At 40.3% G+C, this 27,704-nt stretch overlaps 1 protein-coding gene across 1 annotated transcript; it reads right to left on the bottom strand.

Moving 5' to 3' along the window:
* Positions 1-3,760: 3,760 nt before the first annotated feature.
* lmo4a (LIM domain only 4a) lies at positions 3,761-25,267 on the bottom strand. The gene is made up of 5 exons (XM_034096295.2): positions 25,093-25,267; positions 18,025-18,272; positions 8,314-8,410; positions 7,394-7,552; positions 3,761-5,132 (listed from the first exon to the last, which is right to left on the bottom strand). Exons 2-5 carry the CDS (start codon positions 18,264-18,266, stop codon positions 5,124-5,126), a joined length of 507 nt encoding a protein of 168 aa, XP_033952186.1. The 5' UTR covers positions 18,267-18,272; positions 25,093-25,267; the 3' UTR covers positions 3,761-5,123.
* Between the last annotated feature and the right edge of the window lie 2,437 nt (positions 25,268-27,704).

Genomic DNA, 27,704 nt, shown 5'->3' with positions numbered 1-27,704 from the left:
GTGTGTTGGGGGAGGGGCTCTGTGAGGAAGTGGCAGATTTGTGTATTTTCAAATTCTAGCGATCTCGAGCCGGTTTCTCAAACTACCCCACCTTTAAGCTTTGACAGTTCTGGGGGCGGGACACCGGGCTAATGAACATGTATTAAAAAATATTGCAATCCATAATCTTTCTACGTACCCCCTGCAATCCTTCTCAAATACCAGGGATACCCTTACCCCCAATTGGGAACCACAGTGAGGGCGTTTATCAGCTGACGTGAGGAACATTCGGTGAATATTGAGTATTGACTTTAAACGTTACTATTGTTCGTAAGCTTTTGGCGTGGGCTCTCCATTCTCACGCACATATCGGTTTCCAGGTGCCATTAATATGGGATGGTGTATTGTTATAACTCATGGGGCCAGATGTTTAAGGCTCAGTTTCAGACATTGTGAAATGGCTTTGGTTTGATTTTATATATTTTATACATGTAGATTTCTTTCTGCTGCTAACTCAGATCTTCACATATTGGTTTCTGTTTCTGTTATTTTGAGGATGCTTTTTGTTTGTGTGTCTCCAATAAGTGCTGTATGAACTCTTGTGTGTCGCTGTGATCATTTCTCACTGATTTCTTTCCCATCTCTTATGTAGGGGACACATATGTGTTTGTATCATATCAGCTTGTTCCTTTAAAGTATTAAAATGATAAAAGTGAGAGACTAGAATCCAGTCTCTAACAATTTTATCATTTTAATATTTTAACTTTAAAGGTGGGGTAGGTAAGTTTGAGAAACCGGCTCGAGATCGCTAGAATTTGAAAATACACAACCGGAGAAGATCTGCCACTTCCTCACAGAGCCCCTCCCCCAACACACACGAACGCGCACATGACCAATGAGGGCACGAGATACATTTGTGCCCCGATGGAAGGCTCACGGCTAAACGGATTGGTTGTACTTTTTTACGGCTTCTACAGATAAACATTTTTTATGGATTTTTTGTCAAAGCACTTCAGATATTCATTGCTATCGGGATGTTAAGAGCATTCCATGGAATATAACAAAAAGTGTATCTCGAGCCGGTTTCTGAAACTTACCTACCCCACCTTTAACTGTGTTAAACAAAAACGGAGAATTTTATTTTGGCTCAGATTTTATTTCTGCTTTTTTAAATTGTAGTATGTGCTCATGTGTTTCACTGTTGGTGTAGGCTACTGCCTGGCTTAATGAAAGGCAGGTTTTCCTATGATACAATCAACATATCTTGGTTTCTTCTTTTTGTACGGTCACGTTGTTCTGTTGTCTTACATAATACACTCTTGAATTTATTTGCATTGCATTTAATATCCAAAAGTAACGGAGAGTAATCAGATTACATAGCTTTTACCTTTTGATACTCAGATTAGGTTACAGATACAAAATCTTCCCTGGTAACTGAATGCATCTGGAAGTAACCCTCCCAATCTTATATAAAGTATTAATATATCCACCTTTAACTGGATTGATATGACCATTTTCATATAAATCCAGTCAATATAACTCCCATTTCAATCTTCAGCACTCAAAACATAAGCTAAGTGTGTTATTAGCAGCTGTATTTTACTTTGTATCCATCATGCGCACACTTCAATCTTCATGGTGATCTACAGCAACGGCCCCCAACAATACAAACAGAGACAATGAGAAACTTGTGCGACTGAGTTTGGGATTTCTGACCGAGAAGCCAGAGGAATGTGTTGCTCTGCTGTGTTGAGAGCACTTTGAAACGCTCCCATTAAAAGCCTCATTGTTTCTGTGAATGTGACGCTAATTGGACTTACCATGTGAGAGGAGGAGCTGCTGAATCCTGCGGCCGTTAATTTGAAGAGTCACAGCTGGCTACTCGTGTGTGCCTCTGCCCGTTCGGCCTGCTTCAAAACACCCGCTAATTTCGCTGTGTTGAAAAGCCACACAGTATGGGCAAAAAAGAGCGATCCTAAATTAGCATGAAAAAGATCGTCGTGTACTTTCCAAGCCAAATGTACGCATACAAATAACGCTAATTTAAAAGGCGTATTCCGTGCCAAAAAGCAATCAGTAGGCTACGGACCCTGAAAAAAAGATCACAGACTAAAAGAGATGTTTAAAATGTCAAGTTAAATATTTTAATTGGGACGGACAGAGGAGGGAGGAATCAGAAACGTTTCATGGTTCAAAACAACACTTTCTGACTTGCTGTTTCCCCTCTGACAGCAGAGCACACACTGCTGCCTGGAGCCCACAGGAAAACTCCCTCCTTTTAATTAGACCAGCTCACCAGATTAGGCCTCATTAGGCTGCAGCAGCAATGCAGCTAAACCCATGCAGGCCTCCAGCGCATCCCACTTTAATTGCTTCTGTAATGGCTTCGACTCAGGCCTTTGAAATCCCATTCCTGTGGGTAATCAGCCATGTTTGTCTGCGATCCACAAGCATCTCTTACTTACTCCTCAGCCTGCATCGGCTACCTGTAACTTGTTGTTGATACACACTCTACTGTAACACACTCATCACATGACAGAAAATAAAGGTAAATGGCTAAATGATCACGAGTTCTTTCAAGAGGAATTAGCATTGATCCACACACTTGATTGCAACATGAAAATACAACACAAGGACACAGAAATGATACCAAATCCAGAAACTGTAAAATGTGGAATCATAGAGTGGCTAAGTCCCTCCCTTTCCGGGGGAGCTCCATGGGACCTTATTTCTGAAAAAGTATGTATTAAAGTCGACGGAGAGAGAAAGATTATCTTTCGATCCCGTTTGAATTGAGCCACGAATTACACACATGATGTTTGTCAATCTAAAAGATAATTTTGCAAGTCAAAAAAATTAAAATGTGTCGTAAAACTGTGAAGTAACACACCAAGACGGCCGTCACGTTGGAACATTTCACTTCTTTCTTTCAGAACGAGGCGGAAAGTATTAAAAGAGGAGAAAATCACTCCAAGTCTGGGCGCATTGAGAGCTGCACACACACACAAGGGGAGTGAGTCGGTTCCTGAGAGCCAGCATGCGGGACCGGGACTCTGGGATTTGTAGTCTTTCTAGTTGCGTATTTTTCATAGTCTTATATTTCAACAGTTTTACGACAAACTGACTTTTTTTGACATGGAAATTATTTTTTAAATTGACAAACATCATGTGTGTAATTCGTGACACAATTCAAACGGGATCGAAAGATACGTTTTCTCTCTCCATCGACTTCAATACATACTTTTTCCGAAATAAGGTCCCATGGGGCGGAGGTAGATGGGCGGGACTTCGCCTCTCCATTGGCCTTTTGGGAGATGTCAAACATTAAAATGCAAGTGAGAATCCCAACTGTTAGAGACCTTGATTTAAAGAGCTTGTGGCACGCTACATTGAGAGGTGCTCTTTGGGCCTCGAGGAAGATGGCCAGAAGATCCTTGGAAGATGCAGGTATTTCTCATAGAGATTCAGGCCATTTTGGCTTCATGCGCCACAAATGGTGTATCCAGTTCTCTTTAAACATGAGGAGATGGACCCAGGAAACCACTGATCACGTTCCAAACATTTGACCAAAACCAAACCGTTCACTTGTGTGGTCAATTTTGTAGCATTCCTAAATTGCAAGACGTAGGTAACGTAAAGGTGTAATTCATATCATGTTATTATTCCATACACAACTTGCATATTTCATGGACACTGGGTGTAGATTCCCAGTTAGCATCATGGCTAACCTCAGAGTTAGCCGAAGGGTCAAAAGTTAGTAAAATAATTCACAACCATAATATTTCTTTTTGGGAAAAGCAATACTTTTATTCTTCTGCATAAAAACGTCATCATTAAAACCTTAAACTTAAGTCACGCAACAAACAAACATATTGTAACCAAAACAGGATTATTTGTTGTCGTTTTGTTTCCTACACCAAAATAAGTAGTTCTGATTCACAAATGAACCGTGTGTTAGTCTGGAGAAAGTTAAGTGTCTGAAAAGACGACGATAAAGAAGTGAATTGTGGAGTTAGACTCTTAAACTGTCGCCATTTCTCACTTCGGGATTCTTTAGACGGGCCTTCACTCATGGCTCAATACAACACATTAATAAGCGATTGCCCACGACTTTGACTTAAATTATACTTACGTACTGAGATAAAAAAATCAAGTTTGGTCCAAATGTTGAACAAAAATTGAACAACATTTGAAAAAACAGCAAATCAGCTTCAGAAAATGCAAATTATTACGCGTTTATATTCATCACAATGCATTAAACTGTATTAATTGTATGAGGAATTCATTATTTTATCTCTTTTCCAGTTAGCATAGTGTAATTCATCGGGATGAATCGCCTACTTCGCTCAACGTTTCTCACAATCAAACTGGGGAAAAACGAATGGTCCTTATTTACCGAAATATTGACTTTAATACGAGTTTAGTACACAAACTGTGACGGGATACATCAAGCTGCTTCTGTCCGAGACGGGAACCACAACATGGCGATTATCATCCTTCAACAAATCTGAATATTATCCTGTTGGTTTAATATTTGAAAGACAATCAAACAGAGACATGTTGAAGGTATCTATGCAGATGTTTGTCCTCTTCACCCGTCGCTCGGAGTCTGCAGGGAAACATCCAGCAGCTGGAATCACCAGATCCATACTTTCTTTTCTTCACATCAAAAGAAACTTAACTAAGTGTGTGTGGTTTGTGGTGTTGGAGGTATATTCACCTTCTGAAATATACCCAGTGCTGCCAGTCGTCTCTCCTCCACTGTGATTGGTTAGCGGGTAAACGCGAATGATTACGCTGGATTTCCAAATTGGATGATTGCACGGCAGTCCTCCTTTTTGCTCGTTAGCCATGCCACTTCTTATCAGTTATATTTCCACAGTTCACAATAGACAACAGTCTACATAAATTCCATCCATCCTCAGCGTCCTCGTCCTCGTGCACTTTGTCCAGATTTCTCTGCTCACGGTCCTCAGAGGAGACCAGTGTCTGTTTGGGATGTTGAAATCTAAATGAGTACGGCTTCATCCAGACTGTAGCGAGACAGTCCATCAGGCTGGAGGACAGGTAGAGGAAGGAGGTGAAGGAGAGACAAAGGATGAAGGTCGGGGAGAAGGCACACATTTGGTTGTTCCTCCTGATCCTCAGCAGACCTGTGAACAGCGGAGAGGAGAGGTTGTAGTCAGTCACACGTCGTACAGTAAGGGAATTTACGTCCTCTTATTTCCTACATGTTTGACCTCTGATGCAATATGGGATCCTTTCCTTTAGTTGTGCCTTAACTTATAATCGTATAATAGTATATACACGGTGGCTAAGGGGATTCCTCCCATAGGCATGTCGACATTACTGAAATCTATGTGGGTTGCTTTTGATAATATGCCAAATACAGTTTAATGTAATGAATAGAAATGCATTTTCCTTTCCTGATTTGCTGATTGTTGCTCAACGTTGATTTTAAAGGAAGTTAGTTCCATACTGTAATTAATTGTTACAATTGTCAACCCGGGTGCAATTAGGCCTCAACTGGCCAATCACAAATAAATGTTTTGGAGTTAATTGATTGTTATTTTCTACATTCCACCGATATAACACTGCTGTTACACATTAATACACCGCTATGAAAACCATGTTACACCATTATTACACCTGTAATACACCCATATTACACCCATGTCAAACTGTGATTACACCCATATTACACTCATGTCAAACTGTGATTACACCCATATTACACCCATGTCAAACTGTGATTACACCCATATTATACCCATGTCAAACTGTGATTACACCCGTATTATACCCATGTCAAACTGTGATTACACCCATATTACACCCATGTCAAACTGTGATTACACCCATATTACACCCATGTCAAACTGTGATTACACCCATATTACACCCATATCAAACTGTGATTGCACCCATATTATACCCATGTCAAACTGTGATTACACCCATATTATACCCATGTCAAACTGTGATTACACCCATATTATACCCATGTCAAACTGTGATTGCACCCATATTATACCCATGTCAAACTGTGATTACACCCATATTATACCCATGTCAAACTGTGATTACACCCATATTATACCCATGTCAAACTGTGATTACACCCATATTATACCCATGTCAAACTGTGATTACACCCGTATTATACCCATGTCAAACTGTGATTACACCCATATTATACCCATGTCAAACTGTGATTACACCCGTATTATACCCATGTCAAACTGTGATTACACCCATATTATACCCATGTCAAACTGTGATTACACCCATATTACACCCATGTCAAACTGTGATTACACCCATATTACACCCATGTCAAACTGTGATTGCACCCATATTATACCCATGTCAAACTGTGATTACACCCATGTCAAACTGTGATTGCACCCATATTATACCCATGTCAAACTGTGATTACACCCATATTACACCCATGTCAAACTGTGATTGCACCCATATTATACCCATGTCAAACTGTGATTACACCCATGTCAAACTGTGATTGCACCCATATTATACCCATGTCAAACTGTGATTACACCCATGTCAAACTGTGATTACACCCATATTATACCCATGTCAAACTGTGATTACACCCATGTCAAACTGTGATTACACCCATATTATACCCATGTTACACTGCTTGTGGATGTCATGCGAGCAAAACATGGAGAAAACCGTCTGAAACTCATTTATGAGAGGGACCGCTCGAAAGTAGGATATTTGGGATATCCGTCGTAGCCAGGGGTTACGATCAGTTTTTGGGTGATTTGTACTGAGGAACAAGTATCACATCACCGACGGGGGAAAATAGTGTAGGGTAACACGGGGTGTTCAGGTAACACTTAAAGACTTTGTTATGGAACGCAAAGCAGAGTAGGGGGCGAGTACACCCTCCTGAGGGTCCGGTTGTGGATGGCATGCGAGCAAAACATGGTGGAAACAATCGGGACGGAAATGTTCGGATCTCCAAAGGGAGGTTCTGTGAATAAATTAAAAATCAAGAACCGAAATAATTGAACTATTCATATCTTAGACTGCACTGTAACTTTTATCTTTTAATGTTTATTTTATTAGCTTTTCTTTTTAACGATTGATTTTAAATGCTATTTTCTTAATGTCTTTCATTTTTTGTTTTTATTTTAATGTTTCTTTTATTATCTTTTACTGTTTTTAAATGCCTTTGTCTGAATGTCTTTCATTTTTGTAAAGCACCTTGAATTGCCTGGTGCACACACACACACACACACACACCACACACACACACACACACCACACACACACACACACACACACACACACACACACACACACACACACACACACACACACACACACACACACACACACACACACACACAAAGAAATGTTAGTTAGTATGATGTCCTCTCACCTTCTGGTCCGACAGCATGCTGTTGTTCTGCAGAGGGGGAGGGTGCCCGCTGAGCAGACCCCCCCCCGGCCGGTCGTGTTCACAGAAGATCGTCCCGTTAACGTAGTGGAAACGGTCGCCGGGCACCAGGCGGTTCCTACAGGTCGCACAGGTGAAGCACTGGGGACACACGGAGGATCAGGGTTTGTTCAAAGCAGGACAAATCATTTGTTTATTGGCTTCCTGATAAAAGCGACGGCCGAAATGTTGGACAGGAAATGCTTTTATTTTGAAGTGCAAGTGTGTGTCCTGCTCATTCTGTTTCCTGTTATGATTTTGAGTATGTCAAGTGCATTTTCCCTGTCTTCTTGTTGGTAACTAATTCTATTAATACAAAGTAAAAACGTTCAGTTTGGACAAGACTCGCTTGGTTCTTCATTCGAAGCTTCTATTACACAACAGGGTTTATCAAATTCAAAAAAATGTTTAACAAATTGTACGGTGTCCTTGGGTGTCATGAAAGGCGCCTAAAAATAAAATGTATTATTATTATTATAATAAAATAAAAAAATAAAAAGTAGTGCAAAAAGTCTATATACATGTCAATAGAATATAATATGTACAAGAACAGAATATGAAATTAAATAATGTACATTAAGACTAAATTAAATATGGTTTATTGCGTGGATAACTATTAATATACAAGACATTCAATAATAATTTTAGAATGTGTAATTATGTAGATCATTTGTTTATATATAATTTGTAAGTCAATACTATTTTTGTTTATCAATTTGATACGGCTTTGTACAGTATCATAACGCTCATGTCTCATTTCAGTATTTTAATAATTTTTTTGTATTATTGTTTTACACGTTCTAAATAAATCAAATCCAATAATAACAGTTTTATGTTTATGGTCATGCTTTAGTGACACTCACCTTAAGGTGGTAAACATTGCCTTGTGCTCTCATCACCATCTCACTGGCGGGAATCGACTGTCCACAAGAACTGCAGGCGCCACTGTGTCCAAACAGCCTGTAAGCAGAACAGAACCAGAACCACAATACCTTTATTAGTCCCGACAGAGGGGACATTTACATTGTTAGAGCAGAAAAGAGCCAAAGACAGCTTAAAGGTCCCCATCATGCTATTTTTAGGCAATAGCGCAGGACTCAGATATATACAAAACATATACAAAACATGTCTTTGAAGTGTTTTGCTCAAAATACCAAACAGATCATTCTAGCCATGCCTCATATCTCTCTATTTCACTTCCTGTTTCAAAAGTGCTGATTTAAAGCTTTAAAGAGGAGGGTCTGAGCTCATGCGGGACCCGGCAGCTACCGTCTAAACTAAATGCTGCCGTGATGAAACTCCATATCATGGATCATCAAGGATCTGAAACAGTCTGGAGCTCAAAGGCTTTCTCTCTTGCCGGTTAAACCACAAGGTGAGTTCCTTTCTACTTCCTGCTTCTTCACACACATGCTCTCCAGCACAGGTTAGCTCTGAGTGTTAGCCATGCTAATGTAACCACCGACCACATTACGTCCAAAACAGTCGGGCATTGTTTCTGACAGCAACGTTTCTGATTGGCCCGTGGGTCCACATTTCAGATGTTACGTCATATCGGACGCAAATCTGGATCAGCTCCGTTGTTCCCCGTTTTTAGAGATGTGGGTACGGAGGAAAAGAGAGAGGGCTTTATTTCCTGACGCTGCGTGAGTTCCCCGACACACCGGGGACACATATTGATGTAGAGAAGACATCAAAAAGTGATAGGTCCCCTTTAATGTTACCTAACAGACATGCATACACAAATATTAAAGATAAAACAATTATAATAAAAATGACACAATTTACAAAATACACATCCTGTTAGTTCAACGGCTGCTGCATCAACACCACTTCACCCCCAGCACATCGACACACTCCAAAGGAAGCAATGACAATAACGTTTAATCTAATCTAATCAGAGACAGGAGGTCAATCGAACTAGATGCTTCTTTGCAAAGGAGCAACCTGCAATCTTCCAAGTCTACAATGAGTATTTATTTCACTTTAAAAGCCAACTTTAAATTGCCCAGTTGCAAACAACAGGAACCCAAACTGCCCTTCACGCAGATCCCTCTGAGCTGGATGAGACCGAGGTTTGGCCGTGTGACATTTCAAGAGCTGGCCTTGTCCCTAATTAGCAAGAAGAACTTTACAAAAAGGCCATCTGATATTTAGCGTATAATTCACAGCAAGATTTAAAAGTTCAACACTTGACGCAGACAGCATTATCACAGCCCGAGGCCCACAGCGTCACCATGTCGTCCTGCGGCACCTGAGGACGCAGGTGTTCCTGTGAGCAACACGACTCAAAGCTCGTGTCCTTCGTCTGAACTCTCGAGTGTGAATAGAGTTCGTACGAAGAACAGCACAGACATTCTTGTCGGCCTTAGCCCGTTGGGTTGCAGGTGAGATACAGTTTCATCGTGGGCCACATTAGCATTATGGTTGCACTCAAAGGGCCGGTTGTAACTATATCATTTACACATATATAAATGTTGATGTGGAAGAGACATGAAGAAGAGGGGACACGTGTTGATGTAGAAGAGACGTGAAGAAGAGGGGACACATGTTGATGTAGAAGAGACATGAAGAAGAGGGGACACATGTTGATGTAGAAGAGACATGAAGAAGAGGGGACACATGTTGATGTAGAAGAGACATGAAGAAGAGGGGACACATGTTGATGTAGAAGAGACATGAAGAAGAGGGGACACGTGTTGATGTAGAAGAGACGTGAAGAAGAGGGGACACATGTTGATGTAGAAGAGACATGAAGAAGAGGGGACACATGTTGATGTAGAAGAGACATGAAGAAGAGGGGACACATGTTGATGTAGAAGAGACATGAAGAAGAGGGGACACATGTTGATGTAGAAGAGACATGAAGAAGAGGGGACACGTGTTGATGTAGAAGAGACGTGAAGAAGAGGGGACACATGTTGATGTAGAAGAGACATGAAGAAGAGGGGACACATGTTGATGTAGAAGAGACATGGAGAAGAGGGGACACGTGTTGATGTAGAAGAGACATGTAGAAGAGACATGGAGAAGAGGGGACACATGTTGATGTAGAAGAGACATGTAGAAGAGGGGACACATGTTGATGTAGAAGAGACATGTAGAAGAGGGGACACATGTTGATGTAGAAGAGACATGAAGAAGAGGGGACACATGTTGATGTAGAGGAGACATGTAGAAGAGGGGACACATGTTGATGTAGAAGAGGGGACACATGTTGATGTAGAAGAGACATGAAGAAGAGGGGACACGTGTTGATGTAGAAGAGACGTGAAGAAGAGGATGTTGTACATTAGGTGACCTCTTGTAACCATGACAGCACCTGAACTCCAGCAGGTGGACGTCATGGCTACAGCTCCGGTGAAACTGATGCTCTCTGCCTCCATCCCTCAGCGAGTAATGAATGTGTTATCTTAATCCAAACAGTCATTTAATGAGAGTGCCTGAGAGGATTCCTGTTCTCCTAATGAACCCACCAGACACACACACACACACACACACACACACACACACACACACACCACACACACACACACACACACACACACACACACACACACACACACACACACACACACACACACACACACACACACACACACACACACACACACACACACACACACACACACACACACACACACACACACACACCTCTTAAGGCTCAGTTACAGCTTTACTGACATTGGGTCTGACTCAAGCTGCTATACGTCTTCTGCATCTCTAATACCAGCGGCAAATGTTTTAAGCCGGCAATGAGGCCACGTCTACACGGAGACGGAACGGGTTGTATCCGCTATAGTTCTCTATCGTCCACACGAGGTCGTAACGGAACCGCGGAAACGGTGAACGGCTCCCAAGGTGGGTAGATGTGCGGAGGAAACACTCTGGGGGGCGAAACGGCTCCGTGTGTACGTCCTATATGATAATTTCCTGATAACGACGACGCCATAGCTCCGCCTCTCCCCGCCATAGCCCCGCCTCTCCCGCTCACCGCCGTAGCATGGTCAGTCGCTACTGTCTGTAGCTACTGACCATGCTACAGATGTTAGTGCAAAATCTACAGCTCCTCTACCACAACCATCAGCAACAAGTGGACATGGAGAACTACATGTTGCAACCATGGCAACCATGCTCGGGGGGTTCTTCTTCGCTGCTTTTGGTGTATTTTGTGGCGGAAGTACAGCGCCACTTACAGGCCCGGCATATGCACTACGGCGTCTCCAGCGGTCTCGTGTGGACAGACACGTTCCTTGAGCCGATACCGTGCGGACGGAAGACTTTTTCGATATCGACTAAGGTTCGTTTTCGTATCCGTGTAAACATGGCCTAAGAGCGCTATACTCAGGTTTCCTTTTAATCATCAGCTACAGCTATCACTATAATCCTTTCCACACATGACACAGGGCTACACAAACAGATGCTAAGTGGCAGGTCAACAACTTAAAGCCCTCCACTGGCTCAGCACACAGATAGAAATAGCTACACCAAATAAACAAACACAAATATTTGACGAGTTTTACTCCACTTAGCCAGCAATGCAGAGAAACAAGTATGCAAAACTGCTTATTAACATGTGTTGGGATTCCTGTCAACTCGGTCATGGATTTTAATTTCCTGTATGTCTCTGAAGTGTGCTAAAGTCTTTACACTTAGGGTCAGTTATTATAGACCCCCCTATTATGGCTCTATTAATATCAATGATCATTAATATTGTTAATTACCAGACTTGCTCATATACCAGAACCCCAACATATGCTTTTAAGCAATTCAAACAAGCCATTCACAACGAACACGCCACAGATTAAAGCACAGGGAAAATACTATAGCAAACCAGTCGGAAGACTCAGGTTGGAGCGCAGTGAGTGACTTGAGAGGAAAGCAATCTTAAGGCATTCATAAACTGGCATCTTTTAGCCTAGCTCGTTATGGCCAACGGTCTGTTTGGCCAGTTTGACCAATGGAAAGGCTCTCTGTGGGTAACGCTGAAAACCACAGAAGAAGAATGTATTAATTCAGGCTGAAAGGACCTAAAATGAGCTGTTCTCGCTTCTTAAATGTGAGTGTTCTGCCTGCCTGAATATAAACATCCATCAATAGGAAGACAACTTGTTGGACATGAAGACAACGTGATGCTTTTCCCCGGAGCAGCAGTACTAACATTTTAGTACTTGTATGCACTTTTGAAAGATTACAAAACTAGCAGCCCCAACATGTTTTCACCGAAGAAGAGCACAAAGCTCGAGGAGACAGTTCTCAGCCCTATAATGTTCAGATGTCTTGTTTGCTTTGCTGTTTGTTTATTGACTCACATGAATAAAATACATTTTCAGAACCCCATGTCGTGTCTGGCAGTACCGTTCTCTCGTGTTTTAACACCTGTGTGAAGGGAGACGGTTCATTTAAACTATCACATCCTCCCTCAGTACACGTACTGTGCTCCGAGTGCACAGAGAGCTACAGCCCTGACTTTCCCAATGTGTCTCTTGGCACCAGATGGCAACAAGCTGGGGGGGGGGGGGGGCAGCAGACTGACCTGCAGAGTGGGAAGTATGGAGTACAAATACTGTGTTACTGTACTTAAGTACATTTTTCTGGTATCAGTACTTTACTCCACTACTTTTTACTTTTACTTCTCACATGTTGAACTCAAATACCTGTACTTTCTACTTCTTACATGTTGAACTCAAATACCTGTACTTTCTACTTCTTACATGTTGAACACAAATACCTGTACTTTCTACTTCTTACATGTTGAACACAAATACCTGTACTTTCTACTTCTTACATGTTGAACACAAATACCTGTACTTTCTACTTCTCACATGTTGAACTCAAATACCTGTACTTTCTACTTCTCACATGTTGAACTCAAATACCTGTACTTTCTACTTCTCACATGTTGAACTCACTCAAATACCTGTACTTTCTACTTCTTACATGTTGAACTCAAATACCTGTACTTTCTACTTCTCACATGTTGAACTCAAATACCTGTACTTTCTACTTCTCTCATGTTGAACTCAAATACCTGTACTTTCTACTTCTCTCATGTTGAACACAAATACCTATACTTTCTACTTCTTACATGTTGAACCCAAATACCTGTACTTTCTACTTCTTACATGTTGAACTCAAATACCTGTACTTTCTACTTCTTACATGTTGAACTCAAATACCTGTACTTTCTACTTCTCACATGTTGAACTCAAATACCTGTACTTTCTACTTCTTACATGTTGAACTCAAATACCTGTACTTTCTACTTCTCACATGTTGAACTCAAATACCTGTACTTTCTACTTCTTACATGTTGAACTCAAATACCTGTACTTTATACTTCTTACATGTTAACACAAATACCTGAACTTTCTACTTCTTACATGTTGAACCCAAATACCTGTACTTTCTACTTCTCACATGTTGAACTCAAATACCTGTACTTTCTACTTCTTACATGTTGAACTCAAATACCTGTACTTTCTACTTCTTACATGTTGAACTCAAATACCTGTACTTTCTACTTCTTACATGTTGAACTCAAATACCTGTACTTTCTACTTCTCACATGTTGAACTCAAATACCTGTACTTTCTACTTCTTACATGTTGAACTCAAATACCTGTACTTTCTACTTCTTACATGTTGAACTCAAATACCTGTACTTTCTACTTCTTACATGTTGAACTCAAATACCTGTACTTTCTACTTCTTACATGTTGAACTCAAATACCTGTACTTTCTACTTCTTACATGTTGAACACAAATACCTGTACTTTCTACTTCTCACATGTTGAACTCAAATACCTGTACTTTCTACTTCTCACATGTTGAACACAAGTACCTGTACTTTCTACTTCTCACATGTTGAACTCAAATACCTGTACTTTCTACTTCTCACATGTTGAACTCAAATACCTGTACTTTCTACTTCTCACATGTTGAACTCAAATACCTGAACTTTCTACTTCTCTCATGTTGAACTCAAATACCTGTACTTTCTACTTCTTACATGTTGAACTCAAATACCTGTACTTTATACTTCTTACATGTTGAACTCAAATACCTGTACTTTCTACTTCTCACATGTTGAACTCAAATACCTGTACTTTCTACTTCTCACATGTTGAACTCAAATACCTGTACTTTCTACTTCTCACATGTTGAACTCAAATACCTGTACTTTCTACTTCTTACATGTTGAACTCAAATACCTGTACTTTCTACTTCTTACATGTTGAACACAAATACCTGTACTTTCTACTTCTCACATGTTGAACACAAGTACCTGTACTTTCTACTTCTCACATGTTGAACTCAAATACCTGTACTTTCTACTTCTTACATGTTGAACTCAAATACCTGTACTTTCTACTTCTTACATGTTGAACTCAAATACCTGTACTTTCTACTTCTTACATGTTGAACTCAAATACCTGTACTTTCTACTTCTTACATGTTGAACTCAAATACCTGTACTTTCTACTTCTTACATGTTGAACTCAAATACCTGTACTTTCTACTTCTTACATGTTGAACTCAAATACCTGTACTTTCTACTTCTCACATGTTGAACACAAGTACCTGAACTTTCTACTTCTTACATGTTGAACTCAAATACCTGTACTTTCTACTTCTTACATGTTGAACACAAATACCTGTACTTTCTACTTCTTACATGTTGAACTCAAATACCTGTACTTTCTACTTCTCACATGTTGAACTCAAATACCTGTACTTTCTACTTCTCACATGTTGAACTCACTCAAATACCTGTACTTTCTACTTCTTACATGTTGAACTCAAATACCTGTACTTTCTACTTCTCACATGTTGAACTCAAATACCTGTACTTTCTACTTCTCTCATGTTGAACTCAAATACCTGTACTTTCTACTTCTCACATGTTGAACTCAAATACCTGTACTTTCTACTTCTCTCATGTTGAACTCAAATACCTGTACTTTCTACTTCTCTCATGTTGAACACAAATACCTATACTTTCTACTTCTTACATGTTGAACCCAAATACCTGTACTTTCTACTTCTTACATGTTGAACTCAAATACCTGTACTTTCTACTTCTTACATGTTGAACTCAAATACCTGTACTTTCTACTTCTCACATGTTGAACTCAAATACCTGTACTTTCTACTTCTTACATGTTGAACTCAAATACCTGTACTTTCTACTTCTCACATGTTGAACTCAAATACCTGTACTTTCTACTTCTTACATGTTGAACTCAAATACCTGTACTTTCTACTTCTCACATGTTGAACTCAAATACCTGTACTTTCTACTTCTACATGTTGAACTCAAATACCTGTACTTTATACTTCTTACATGTTAACACAAATACCTGAACTTTCTACTTCTTACATGTTGAACCCAAATACCTGTACTTTCTACTTCTCACATGTTGAACTCAAATACCTGTACTTTCTACTTCTTACATGTTGAACTCAAATACCTGTACTTTCTACTTCTTACATGTTGAACTCAAATACCTGTACTTTCTACTTCTTACATGTTGAACTCAAATACCTGTACTTTCTACTTCTTACATGTTGAACTCAAATACCTGTACTTTCTACTTCTTACATGTTGAACTCAAATACCTGTACTTTCTACTTCTTACATGTTGAACACAAATACCTGTACTTTCTACTTCTCACATGTTGAACTCAAATACCTGTACTTTCTACTTCTCACATGTTGAACACAAGTACCTGTACTTTCTACTTCTCACATGTTGAACTCAAATACCTGTACTTTCTACTTCTCACATGTTGAACTCAAATACCTGTACTTTCTACTTCTCACATGTTGAACTCAAATACCTGTACTTTCTACTTCTCTCATGTTGAACTCAAATACCTGTACTTTCTACTTCTTACATGTTGAACTCAAATACCTGTACTTTCTACTTCTTACATGTTGAACTCAAATACCTGTACTTTCTACTTCTCTACATGTTGAACTCAAATACCTGTACTTTCTACTTCTCACATGTTGAACTCAAATACCTGTACTTTCTACTTCTCACATGTTGAACTCAAATACCTGTACTTTCTACTTCTTACATGTTGAACTCAAATACCTGTACTTTCTACTTCTTACATGTTGAACTCAAATACCTGTACTTTCTACTTCTTACATGTTGAACACAATACCTGTACTTTCTACTTCTCACATGTTGAACACAAGTACCTGTACTTTCTACTTCTCACATGTTGAACTCAAATACCTGTACTTTCTACTTCTTACATGTTGAACTCAAATACCTGTACTTTCTACTTCTTACATGTTGAACTCAAATACCTGTACTTTCTACTTCTTACATGTTGAACTCAAATACCTGTACTTTCTACTTCTTACATGTTGAACTCAAATACCTGTACTTTCTACTTCTTACATGTTGAACTCAAATACCTGTACTTTCTACTTCTTACATGTTGAACTCAAATACCTGTACTTTCTACTTCTCACATGTTAAACTCAAATACCTGTACTTTCTACTTCTTACATGTTGAACTCAAATACCTGTACTTTCTACTTCTCACATGTTGAACACAAGTACCTGAACTTTCTACTTCTTACATGTTGAACTCAAATACCTGTACTTTCTACTTCTTACATGTTGAACTCAAATACCTGTACTTTCTACTTCTTACATGTTGAACTCAAATACCTGTACTTTCTACTTCTTACATGTTGAACTCAAATACCTGTACTTTCTACTTCTCACATGTTAAACTCAAATACCTGTACTTTCTACTTCTTACATGTTGAACTCAAATACCTGTACTTTCTACTTCTCACATGTTGAACACAAATACCTGTACTTTCTACTTCTTACATGTTGAACTCAAATACCTGTACTTTCTACTTCTTACATGTTGAACTCAAATACCTGTACTTTCTACTTCTCACATGTTGAACACAAATACCTGAACTTTCTACTTCTTACATGTTGAACACAAATACCTGTACTTTCTACTTCTTACATGTTGAACACAAATACCTGTACTTTCTACTTCTTACATGTTGAACACAAATACCTGTACTTTCTACTTCTTACATGTTGAACTCAAATACCTGTACTTTCTACTTCTTACATGTTGAACCCAAATACCTGTACTTTCTACTTCTCTCATTTCCCAAACAGCTGGTTCCTTTAGTCTGAATGTGTGTTGGTGCGTGATCATTATTCTTTAGAGTCACTGCGTGCCTATTGGTTGGAACACGATCCGTGTATCCATCACTTCCTGGTCTTCTCTAAAGAAGAGGGACCAATGGAAACGTTGTCATGTTGCCGTTGTTCAGCATGGAAACATTCATTAGCTAACAATGACATTATTGTTCTATTAATATAAAGGGAGGTCAGGTACTCTTTAAAGCAGCTGCTAGCTATGGGTACTTTCTACTGAAGCACACTTCAAAGCCTCTTTACTTTCACTTGAGTAAAGAAGTTTAGTCAGTACTTCTACTTTCACCAGAGTATTTTTAAACACGAGTATGTGTACTTCTACGTGAGTAGAGGACGTGCCCTCTTGCCCCCTCTCCTCACCTGATGTAGTCGTTCTTGCAGAGGATCATGCCCCCCTTGCTGTAGCAGGTGCTGCTGTACTCCCCCAGCTGAGCGTGGCAGCAGGAGCACTTCAGGCAGCGTGTGTGCCAGTATCGCTCCATGGAGAAGAGCAGGAAGCGGTCCACGATGCGTCCTCCACATCCTGCACACATCCTCCCCACCGCCCCCCCGCCTCCGCCCATCACTGCCACTGTGGGCGCCTCCACCCTGCTGTTCACCATGAAGACCTGAGGACGGGAAATGGGACGAATTCAACGGAAACGGTTCAAATATGTGGCATTGAGAAATGAAAAGCTACAAAGTAAATGTCTCTATCCACAGTGTGTTGGTACACAGTAACGTCTAAGGAGTTGTAGTACTTGTATACACTTTTGAAAGATTATTCTATTAGCACTATAACTACAAAACTAGCAGCCCTAACAAGTTTTCACTGAAGAAAGTGCTCAGCCCTACAGTGTTCAAACGTCTTGTTTGCTTGTTGTACAGTCTGGCAGTCCCGTTCTCTAGTGTTGTAACACCTGTGTGAAGGGGAACGGTGCATTTAAACTATCACATCCTCCCTCAGTACATGTACTGTGCTCCGAGTGTACAGAGAGCTACAGCCCTGACTCTCCCAATGTGTCTCTTGGCACCAGATACAATCGATAGGTTTTGGAACTTCCTGGCAAAAAGCTGGGGGCTATTTACTTGTGGGGATAAGGGAATGTGAAACCCGAAAAAGAAAACACACACACACACACACACGCATACTCCCATCAGAGCGCCGGCGTCATGTGCCAAACAAGTTCAAAGTAGTGTCCGACTCGAAAAGAAACCCACACACTTTTTGGGCCGAGAAATACGTCTAGCTTTAACTTGATAATACGTCCCGAGAGGAGGCTCTTTGAAGCGGCAGCACGGCGGCGCGGTGACAGGATGCAGAACCTCTTTATTCGACTCAGCTGCTCACTCCTCCATCGTCTCTCCAACGTCACGGAAAGGAAACTAATTGTTAAAGAGTTTAAAGAACGAACAGGGATGTTGAGAAGAGAGTAGCTGCTGTTACTGAAGCTGCTGGTGGAAACAGTGTTGCTCAAACACGTATTGTATTTCCCCCTCCTTCATGTTTCCATGACAAAAGTGAACTGATTTCATGCACAGCTGGGAATGATATCGCTTGTGAACCGCACTGAGTACAGCCATACAGTGTGTGCTGCTCAGCAGTGAGTCAGCACACACTGCCTCTTCAGCCGCTTCTATGATTTATAATTAGCGCCAACAACAACATAAAATAATTGCAGTGCTAGATTTCATTTTCCAAATGAGCAACAGCAGCACAATTTGTCCTCTAAAGAGTCTCGTTTCACCGAGGGCATGTTTAGCTTTACGACGAGCCTTCCCACAAGATTATTTGAGATTGCAGCAGCTGGTCCTCTGCAGAGCGGGCTGCCCTCAATAGCCTCATTTTGTAGAGTAGACACCTGGCTCTAATCAGCCACAGGAACACCATGTTAGGAAGCCCAAGGCTGCAGCAAACCACAAGCAGCCTCCTGTAGTGGGACCAAGACCGTCCTGTTAGCGGAGGCTGATTCATGAATGAACGCAGCCACACTCCTTTATTCACAAATCTAACTTTCAAAGAAACCACTTCAATCCTGGTGTGAGCATTGTATGAACCGAACAGGATGAATTTATAGTTAAATAAACTACATTTTATTCCTATTTCCCTCGAAAACAAGAAGTCTGGTCCCGAATATTTCTCTCTACGGTTCCAGGGTTTCTTTTAGTGGTTGATTAAGATTTCGGAAAACACTACAACGCTCTAGTTTTTTTATTTGTTGGTAGTGGGTTACCCTTGGCCTTTTTGTTTATGTCTACGACTGTTTTTTTTTCTCTTGTACGCTGGTTTCGGGTATAACTGCATATTGTGTACGTCTTTGCTTTATTGTAACTAAAAGAAAAAGTCTAAATAAAGTATTAAAAAAAAAACACTACAACGCTGTTAGTGAGTGTGTGTTTTCCTTAATGAGGGTAATCTTAAACGTATGAATTAAAATGTCGATATTTTGCACGATACACTACTGTATGTACACACATGTATTTTGCACCACTTTCCGTACAGAATGTGTCTGTAGGTTAGGAAGAACCCAGTGAAACACGAACATCACCCACTGCTTTACTGGTTTCAGACGTTGACTCGAATATCAGTTTTTAAAAAATCCGTTTATCATCATATATGTTGTTTTCTTTACTTGATATTTACGTGCTTTTTAGCCTCCTGGTTTCTATCAGAGTAGCTTGCGTTCTGAAACCAGGATATGAAGTTGATGCACAAATACAGGGTTACACAATAACTGGTTACATGTCAAACAACTGTAACCCAATCTGAGTATCAAATGTATAAGTAACCTGATTACTATGCAACGAGAGAACATATATAACAATAAGATGATTTACTTTCATATCATAACATATTTTCATATAAAAAATATGGTGACGGTAATAGTAAATAAAAGCTGTTTAAACGTAATACATGAATCGAAAGCACAGACTGCTTTTTTGTGTAATAATAAATCAGGCGTCCATTAAAAAAATCCATTCAGTACGTCTCCCTATAATATATCCATCTTTACTTCGAAACGTATTATAACACTGTAATCCTGCTAGTAATCTGATTACTTGAATGTAATTGTAATCAAACCATCACACCTCTTTTTTGTATCCTGATTACGTGATCTCGTTTCTCCCCAAGCCTACACATCTCTAACGGGGGTAGATACCCCGACATCTCAATGATAACCAGACGGCACGACGTCACGCCTCAGACCTCTGGAGCTGAGACACCCCTAACTAACCCCGAGCAGTGAACAACCAGGAGCACAGGATGTCTTCCTTCCTGTCCCTCGGTGGACTCGCTGAACGAGACAAAAGCGTCCGACTCTGTGAGTGAAATACAGCGAAAGCAGGTTCAGGGTGGAGTGAGTGCGGCGATAAACATTCCTGTTAGTCATCTTGCAATATACTTATTCATATAAATAGTTATCCACGTCCTAATTTACATTATTTAATTTCATATTCTGTTCTTGTACATATCATATTCTATTGACATGTATACAGACTTTTTGCAGTACTTTTTATTTTGTATTTTATTATATATGTTGCATTAGGGCTGCTCGATTATGGCAACAATCATAATCTCGATTATTTGGGTCAATAATTGTAATTGCGATTATTAAATGCGATTATTCAGAAACATCCATTTATTGGAGAAACATTTTTTTGAAAAGTATGTTTTTAACAGTTACCCTGAACTTTAAGAATAATTCAACGGAAAAACCAAAAAAAAAAAAATTATAAAAAAAAAAAAAAAAGTCATAATAAAGAAATAATCGTTTTATTTCGATTACGTTTTTTCGTAATCGTTGCGAGCCATAATCGTAATCGCGATTAAAATACGATTAATTGAGCAGCCCTGTGTTGCATTGTTGGAGGAGCTCAGGTCAGAAGAATGTCATTGCCATTTCTACACTGTAGCTTTGTGCGTATGACAATAAAACCTTTGAATCTTTAAATACTGTACACAACAAAGGAGCTTTATTGGCATGACCACATCTTAAACATAGCGTCACTAAAGCAAGGCGTTACAACAACAAAACTGAAACATACATGTTTTAAATTTGGAGAAAGTGTGTACGGGTCAGGGTGGTTCTAGTATTATCACTACTATCTGTTACCCCTAGTTACTGCAACAGGAATCTTTACGTAAGTCTGTTGGGGAATAATTTGCTTAGGTATTCAACCTTCGACCCAGTTCATAATGTTCTCTTCTCGCTGTCTCCTTCCCACGACATCGGTCTACGGCCTTGGGTATTGCTGCTATCTCTCTTAAGGAGGGGCAGCTTGGGCGCATTGTTGTGGCCAGTCTGTGACCGAGCTCGAGCCGCCATGAGATAGTTTACTGTTCAGGGACGAAGGCTCCCTGGCGCACATTCTTTCCTATGGACGACAGCTCCAGTTGGATTCAGGGTCCATATTTGTTTAGTCTCGCTGATGAAGAATGTAGATTATTACACTCTGATAGTTAAAACCTGGAGCTGCAGGAGGGCTCTTCAGAATTGATTGTGGCATCTCAACTCGTGGCCCGTGACATGTCTTGTGAATTCTCCGGCCGAAGCTCCAAATAAACCGTCAGTGTTTGCCATCAAAGCTCCAGCTCTCCTCGTGTCTCTCCGAGTCCTGACTCCATCAGAAGTTTCCCCCACATGTGCATTCATAATTTTACCACTTCATTCTACAACGTTACACGTATTTTATTTTATAAGTACTGCTGCTACTTACTCCCTACTTGAATGTGGACTTCTGTAAATTGTAATATTCATTTTATTTTAAATACTTTGTGCACGCCTTTTTATATAATAGTGTTCTGTTCTCCGTCTCTATCTATACTTTGCTGCAGCCACGTCAATGTCTCCTTCGTGGGACGCATAAAGGAATTCTGATTCTGGTCGTCTAACTGGATTTTTGGACTTTCCAAAACGGTCACTGCTTTTATTTTGTTGTCTTTGAGTTTTGTTTACTCAAATGAAAAGTGCACTTATAAATCAAATGTATTATTGGTATTATTATAATCTGAGAGTGGAGATCAGAGCGAGAGCAGGATTTAAATCTCACTCTACTACTCGAATTTTCCCACATTTCATTCTGGTCTTGACGACAGGTGCAACACGGTGAACGTCTGAGACGGGCCCGTCTAAAAGAGTCCATTGTACCACTCAACGTAAACAACACATATCAAGGTTCAGCATATCGATACATTCTGTTCAGTGAGATCCTCAATGAGACTTCCTGTACAGACTGGTGAGGCTGACGGAGTCGCTCTGTCTCCATCAGACACCTGAACCCTCCGCATGCAGAACAAAGCAAGGCAATAAGCAACTGCTTGTGTTCTGCCCTAATAATGAAGTGACGGATGAAGCACTTCATAGCAACGGAGCTAATGAAGAGAAACACAATTCCACTGCCGGCAGGTTCAGGTCTCCTTTTCCACGAGCCGAACCCAATCTCCTCTCACAGGGAAATAACTATTGTACCTCCTGACATCTGGACAACAGGATGTCTTAATCGGTTGTCTGCTGGGTATCACATGCTCTCGGTTTCCATATTTCTGGACAAAGGCTTGTCGGATTAGAGGTCACGGCATTGTTTAGGTATTATCGCTAACAAATTATTTATCACATTGAGTAAATAATTACAGCACCTCTGACCCGTTAGTGTCTTCACAATGAGGACACTGACTTTTATAAATGTGTTAAGATAAGGAGATAACTCAACTGTCATATGCAATATGTGTTGACAATAGATGTCGGCAGTGGCTCAGTCTGTAAGGACTTGGGAAGGGAACCATCGAGTTGACGGTTCAACTCCCCGAAACCGACCTACATATGGAGTGTGGGCTGGTACGTGGAGACGTCCCAGTTCACCTCGTGGGCGCCGTACAATAGCCGCCCACTGCTCCTATACGATGATGGGTTAAAAGCAGAGGTCCAATCCCATTGTATGTTCTGTGGGACACATTTCATCGTCCAATTCTAAAGCGATCAAACTAAAATACCAAGCGTCCTCGGATCACAGTTACTCGTCTGATTGGCTTATTTTTCTGCTTTAAATCTGTGCAATTTGAATATTCCTTTTTGTGAGAGGGGGCCGTTAATGGTTGTTATTTTGTGTCAACCTGTGTCTTCGGATGGACACATATTTAGAATATGTTCAAAGGCTCAACCGATTACGCCTGTCAGCCATTTCTGTTCTACTTCCTTGGGCGCCATTGGGTGTCGATGCATAACCTGGTGCGCGGCTAAGATGTGGAACTTTGTGGGAAAACACCGCCTGATTTGACCGAACAGAAATATCAAATACCCTCAGGTCACAGTCTGCAGAGTCAGCTCACACTCATGCACTGTTCCTGAGTGGCATGCTGTTTCATTCATCTCTATTTAATTAACACCGAGGGCTCGAGCTGCTGTGGCAGAACTGTTCTCCTGCTGGAAATAAACTACATTTCAGTCAAATGATAGCGAAGCCCTTTTGAGCGTTCAGTGCAGACGCACACGGAGCAAAGCAGGCTGCACGCACAGATACATGTTATTATCTTACATGACCAAGCTGTATATCTGTAGTAACAGGTTTGATAAGATGAAGAGGGTTGTGTAGGGTGGGGGGGGAGGGGGGGGGGGGGGTAAAGCACCACCTATTTGCCGCCTCTGGTGTTAAAACATAAGTTTAGGAAATACAGGAAAGTATCTTGTTGTTCTATTATATGATAATATATAAGTCCTTCCTGCCTGCAGACTGGTAGCGCACCACAGACTGTGCAGTAAACGTGCAATATGGACATTTTTCTTGCAATACTATGCAATAATCACCTTTATGTGGAAAACCTACATTCTTATAACGTCTCATTACCAAATATGTTATGTCACTAAGTTCTTAAATTGCTGCTCCTCGTTTTTCAGCCATGGATGTGTACTTATTTGTCTTTATTGGATTTTTTCATTTGATTTTCTTCCCTATAGTTATTAAGTTAGCTTATTATTGCCTGCCTTTTTTCAACCTGCTATATATCTCGGCGTTGTTGGACTGATAAAGGAATTCTGATTCTCTATCGAGTGTTGCTTTCTTCTTGGGCTGCAGAGAACAGTACTTTACGGTAAAATATTCAATTTTAGATTCTGTTCTTGTATGTCTTATTCTATTTACATGAATGTAGACTCCTGCCTTTACTTGATCACGTACAACATATGCTCTGCATTATTTACCTTATTGTGTTTATTTATTTTCCTGACATATATATAGTTTACATCATCTGCACATTGATATTGCAACATAATCTGCACCGTTTTATTCTACTGTTTCTTCTTGCGCTATTTTAGTTGTACTGTTTTACTTTGACTGTGTGTCTTATATTACCTTGCATTGTTGGAGGAGCTCGAGACTTATGTTTTTCTTTCTACACTGCTGTTCTTGTGCATATATGACAATAAAGCCTTTTGAATGTTGAAATGTCCTCACCTGCTGCTGGAGCCTGAAGAGGTCTGAGTGGAAGCTCCTGAGCCGTGGATCAGAGAGCTTCTCCCCGGTGTTCCTGCTCTGTTTCCCCGCAAACAGCTCACTGTGTACCGGCTGATCTCAGCTCTGAGTGTCCTGAGCTCCGCGGACAGAGAACAGAAGAGAGGTTTGTGCAATGTGTGCAGGCTTTGAATCGGCGTCATGACTCCTCCCCATGTGACGTAAGCGGGGGCGGGGCTTGTGGGTGATTGATGGGGGACGCTTTTCAAACTTTCTGCAGGAAAGTTCACAATAAATCATAAATAATCAGAGGTGGGAGAAGTACTCAGATCATGTACTTGAGTAAAAGCAGAAGTACTCAGATCTTGGACTTGAGTAAAAGCAGAAGTACTCAGATATTGTACTTGAGTAAAAGTAGAAGTACTCAGATCTTGTACTTGCTTAAAAGTAGAAGTACTCAGATCGTGTACTTGAGTAAAAGTAGAAGTACTCAGATCTTGTACTTGAGTAAAAGTAGAAGTACTCAGATCTTGTACTTGAGTGAAAGTAGAAGTACTCAGATCATGTACTTGAGTAAAAGTAGAAGAACTCAGATCTTGTACTTGAGTAAAAGTAGAAGTACCAGAGTGTAGGAATACTCTGTTACAAGTCAAAGTCCCGCTGGTATTTGCCTCAACCATGGTGGAAAGTAACTAAGTACATTTACTCAAGTTCTGTACACTTCTGAGGTACTTTACTTGAGTATTTCCATTGTATGCTACTGTGTACTTCTACTACACTACAATTCTGAGGTAAATGGTGTACTTCTACTCCACTGCATGTATTTAATCCCTTTAGTTACTTCACAGATGTGGATGAATGATGTGAAATCTAATCAAGTGTTAAATCAGACTTTAGTTCCACCTGGAGTAAATCCACCAGCTACCCTGCAGTCTACAAAGTACTTCAGCTGCACCTTCACCAGCTTTGGGAACACTTTCATTATAAAACAAATCATATATATTATTCCGAAATGGACCAATCTGCACAATGACTACTTTTACTGTCGCTACTTTCACTATATTTTGATGAGAATACTTTTCTACTTTCACTTGAGGAACATTTTGAATGCAGGACTTTTACTGTAACAGAGTATTCCTACACTCTGGTACTTCTACTTTTACTCAAGTACAAGATCTGAGTACTTGTGATTTTACTCAAGTACAAGATCTGAGTAAGCCTACTTCTTCCACCTCTGGCCTCAACTAACAAGCAGTTTAGGGGATTATAAAACATTAGGATGTGCTGTGGTTTCAAATCACATCCAAACACATGTGTTTGTTTAGGTTAATTGCTTTAAAAGGAGGCTACTCATATTTCTATTTTAGTTTGACATGTTGGCAGCTTGGAAGTAAGGTAGAAATGAAATTGGGATGGTGAAGGCTTCCTACTTTGCACTGGTTGATATTCTGACAAAAAATATGTAGAGATCGACATCTAGTGGACAAACTGCTAACGTGCAATGTGTTGCTCAGAGGACTAGTCCCAGTACTGCAGTCAGCATGTCGATATGTCCCTGGGACAGACACTCAAATTCACCCCAAATTGATCCTGTGGGGATTCCCTACAGACTAGTATTGAATGTATGTAAGTCGCAGTGGATAAAAGCGTCTAACAAGTGACATGTGATGTAATAATGCATCTGTCCGCAGTCTGCCCTGCATGCTCCCTTCTGTCCTGTAGGGGGCGCTGTGTAACCTTCCGCCAGTTACATCCTTTCGTAGAAGAAGAAGAGCTGCAATTATTTGTTATGATTTTTAGAAGCAGCCTTCCTATCGGAAATATGTTTCGACAGGACGGGGCTGGTATCGTTGCTGTATTTATCATATCTATATAAACTTGGAAAATAAGCTAAAATACTCTTCCGGTTTCAGGTCAACGGCTGGTTTGACCAACTGCCCCGTTAACGGTACAGAGTATAGGGCTGTTAAATACCCTTGAATTCATCTTAAACCAGCAGAGGAGCAGTTCCAACACAAATTGTGAGTATCATATTTATCCCATATCTATCTTTACTTTGGTATTTTTCTGTTGTTGTATTGCTTTGTTACCTCGTATTGGTCCGGGTTGACAGTTGTTAAAGGAACGCTAACATTATCTGCCTCACATTAAGCCTCTGAAGCGAGCTAGCTTACCTACATACCAAGCTAATATTAATTATCAATAATCTATAAGGAAAACAATAGGTCATTTTACAGCAGTTGTTATACGGTACACAGTGTTATCTATGTAGTTGAATCCCCTGAATATGTGTGCTTGTGCGTAACGATAGCTACGTCATTACCGATAATCCACACCCACAGGGCCCGAGCTACTTCCACAATTATTACAACAACAACAGATTTTCAATGTCTAACACCTCCATTACTTCACTGAAAGACATTCAGAATCAGCATCAGCATACCTTTACTCATCTCACAGAGGGGACATTTTTAAAGCAGGTAAAGACCCAACGCTTAATATATAATATGTACCATGCACAAAAATAGTAATTACACAATTTACATTTGACCAAATACACATCCAGTCCCAGTAAGAGTTGTGAGTTAGCAGCCAGGTGCTAGTATTTAAGGTGG

Source organism: Pseudochaenichthys georgianus, chromosome 12 (assembly GCF_902827115.2).
Source record: "Pseudochaenichthys georgianus chromosome 12, fPseGeo1.2, whole genome shotgun sequence".
In the NCBI taxonomy this organism is placed as follows: domain Eukaryota; kingdom Metazoa; phylum Chordata; class Actinopteri; order Perciformes; family Channichthyidae; genus Pseudochaenichthys; species Pseudochaenichthys georgianus.
The sequence above is the reverse complement of the archived record's forward strand: the minus strand, read 5'-3'. Positions and strand labels throughout refer to the sequence as shown.

What these genes read in the sequence shown, in the direction of transcription:
- lmo4a (XM_034096295.2), bottom strand. Translation starts at nt 18,266, where the DNA reads ATGGTGAACAGCAGGGTGGAGGCGCCCACAGTGGCAGTGATGGGCGGA. An exon ending in TGCAAGAACGACTACATCAG is followed by an intron (nt 8,411 to 18,024) that starts GTGAGGAGAGGG and finishes TTCTGCTTACAG; the next exon opens with GCTGTTTGGACACAGTGGCG. An exon ending in GCAATGTTTACCACCTTAAG is followed by an intron (nt 7,553 to 8,313) that starts GTGAGTGTCACT and finishes GTGTGTCCCCAG; the next exon opens with TGCTTCACCTGTGCGACCTG.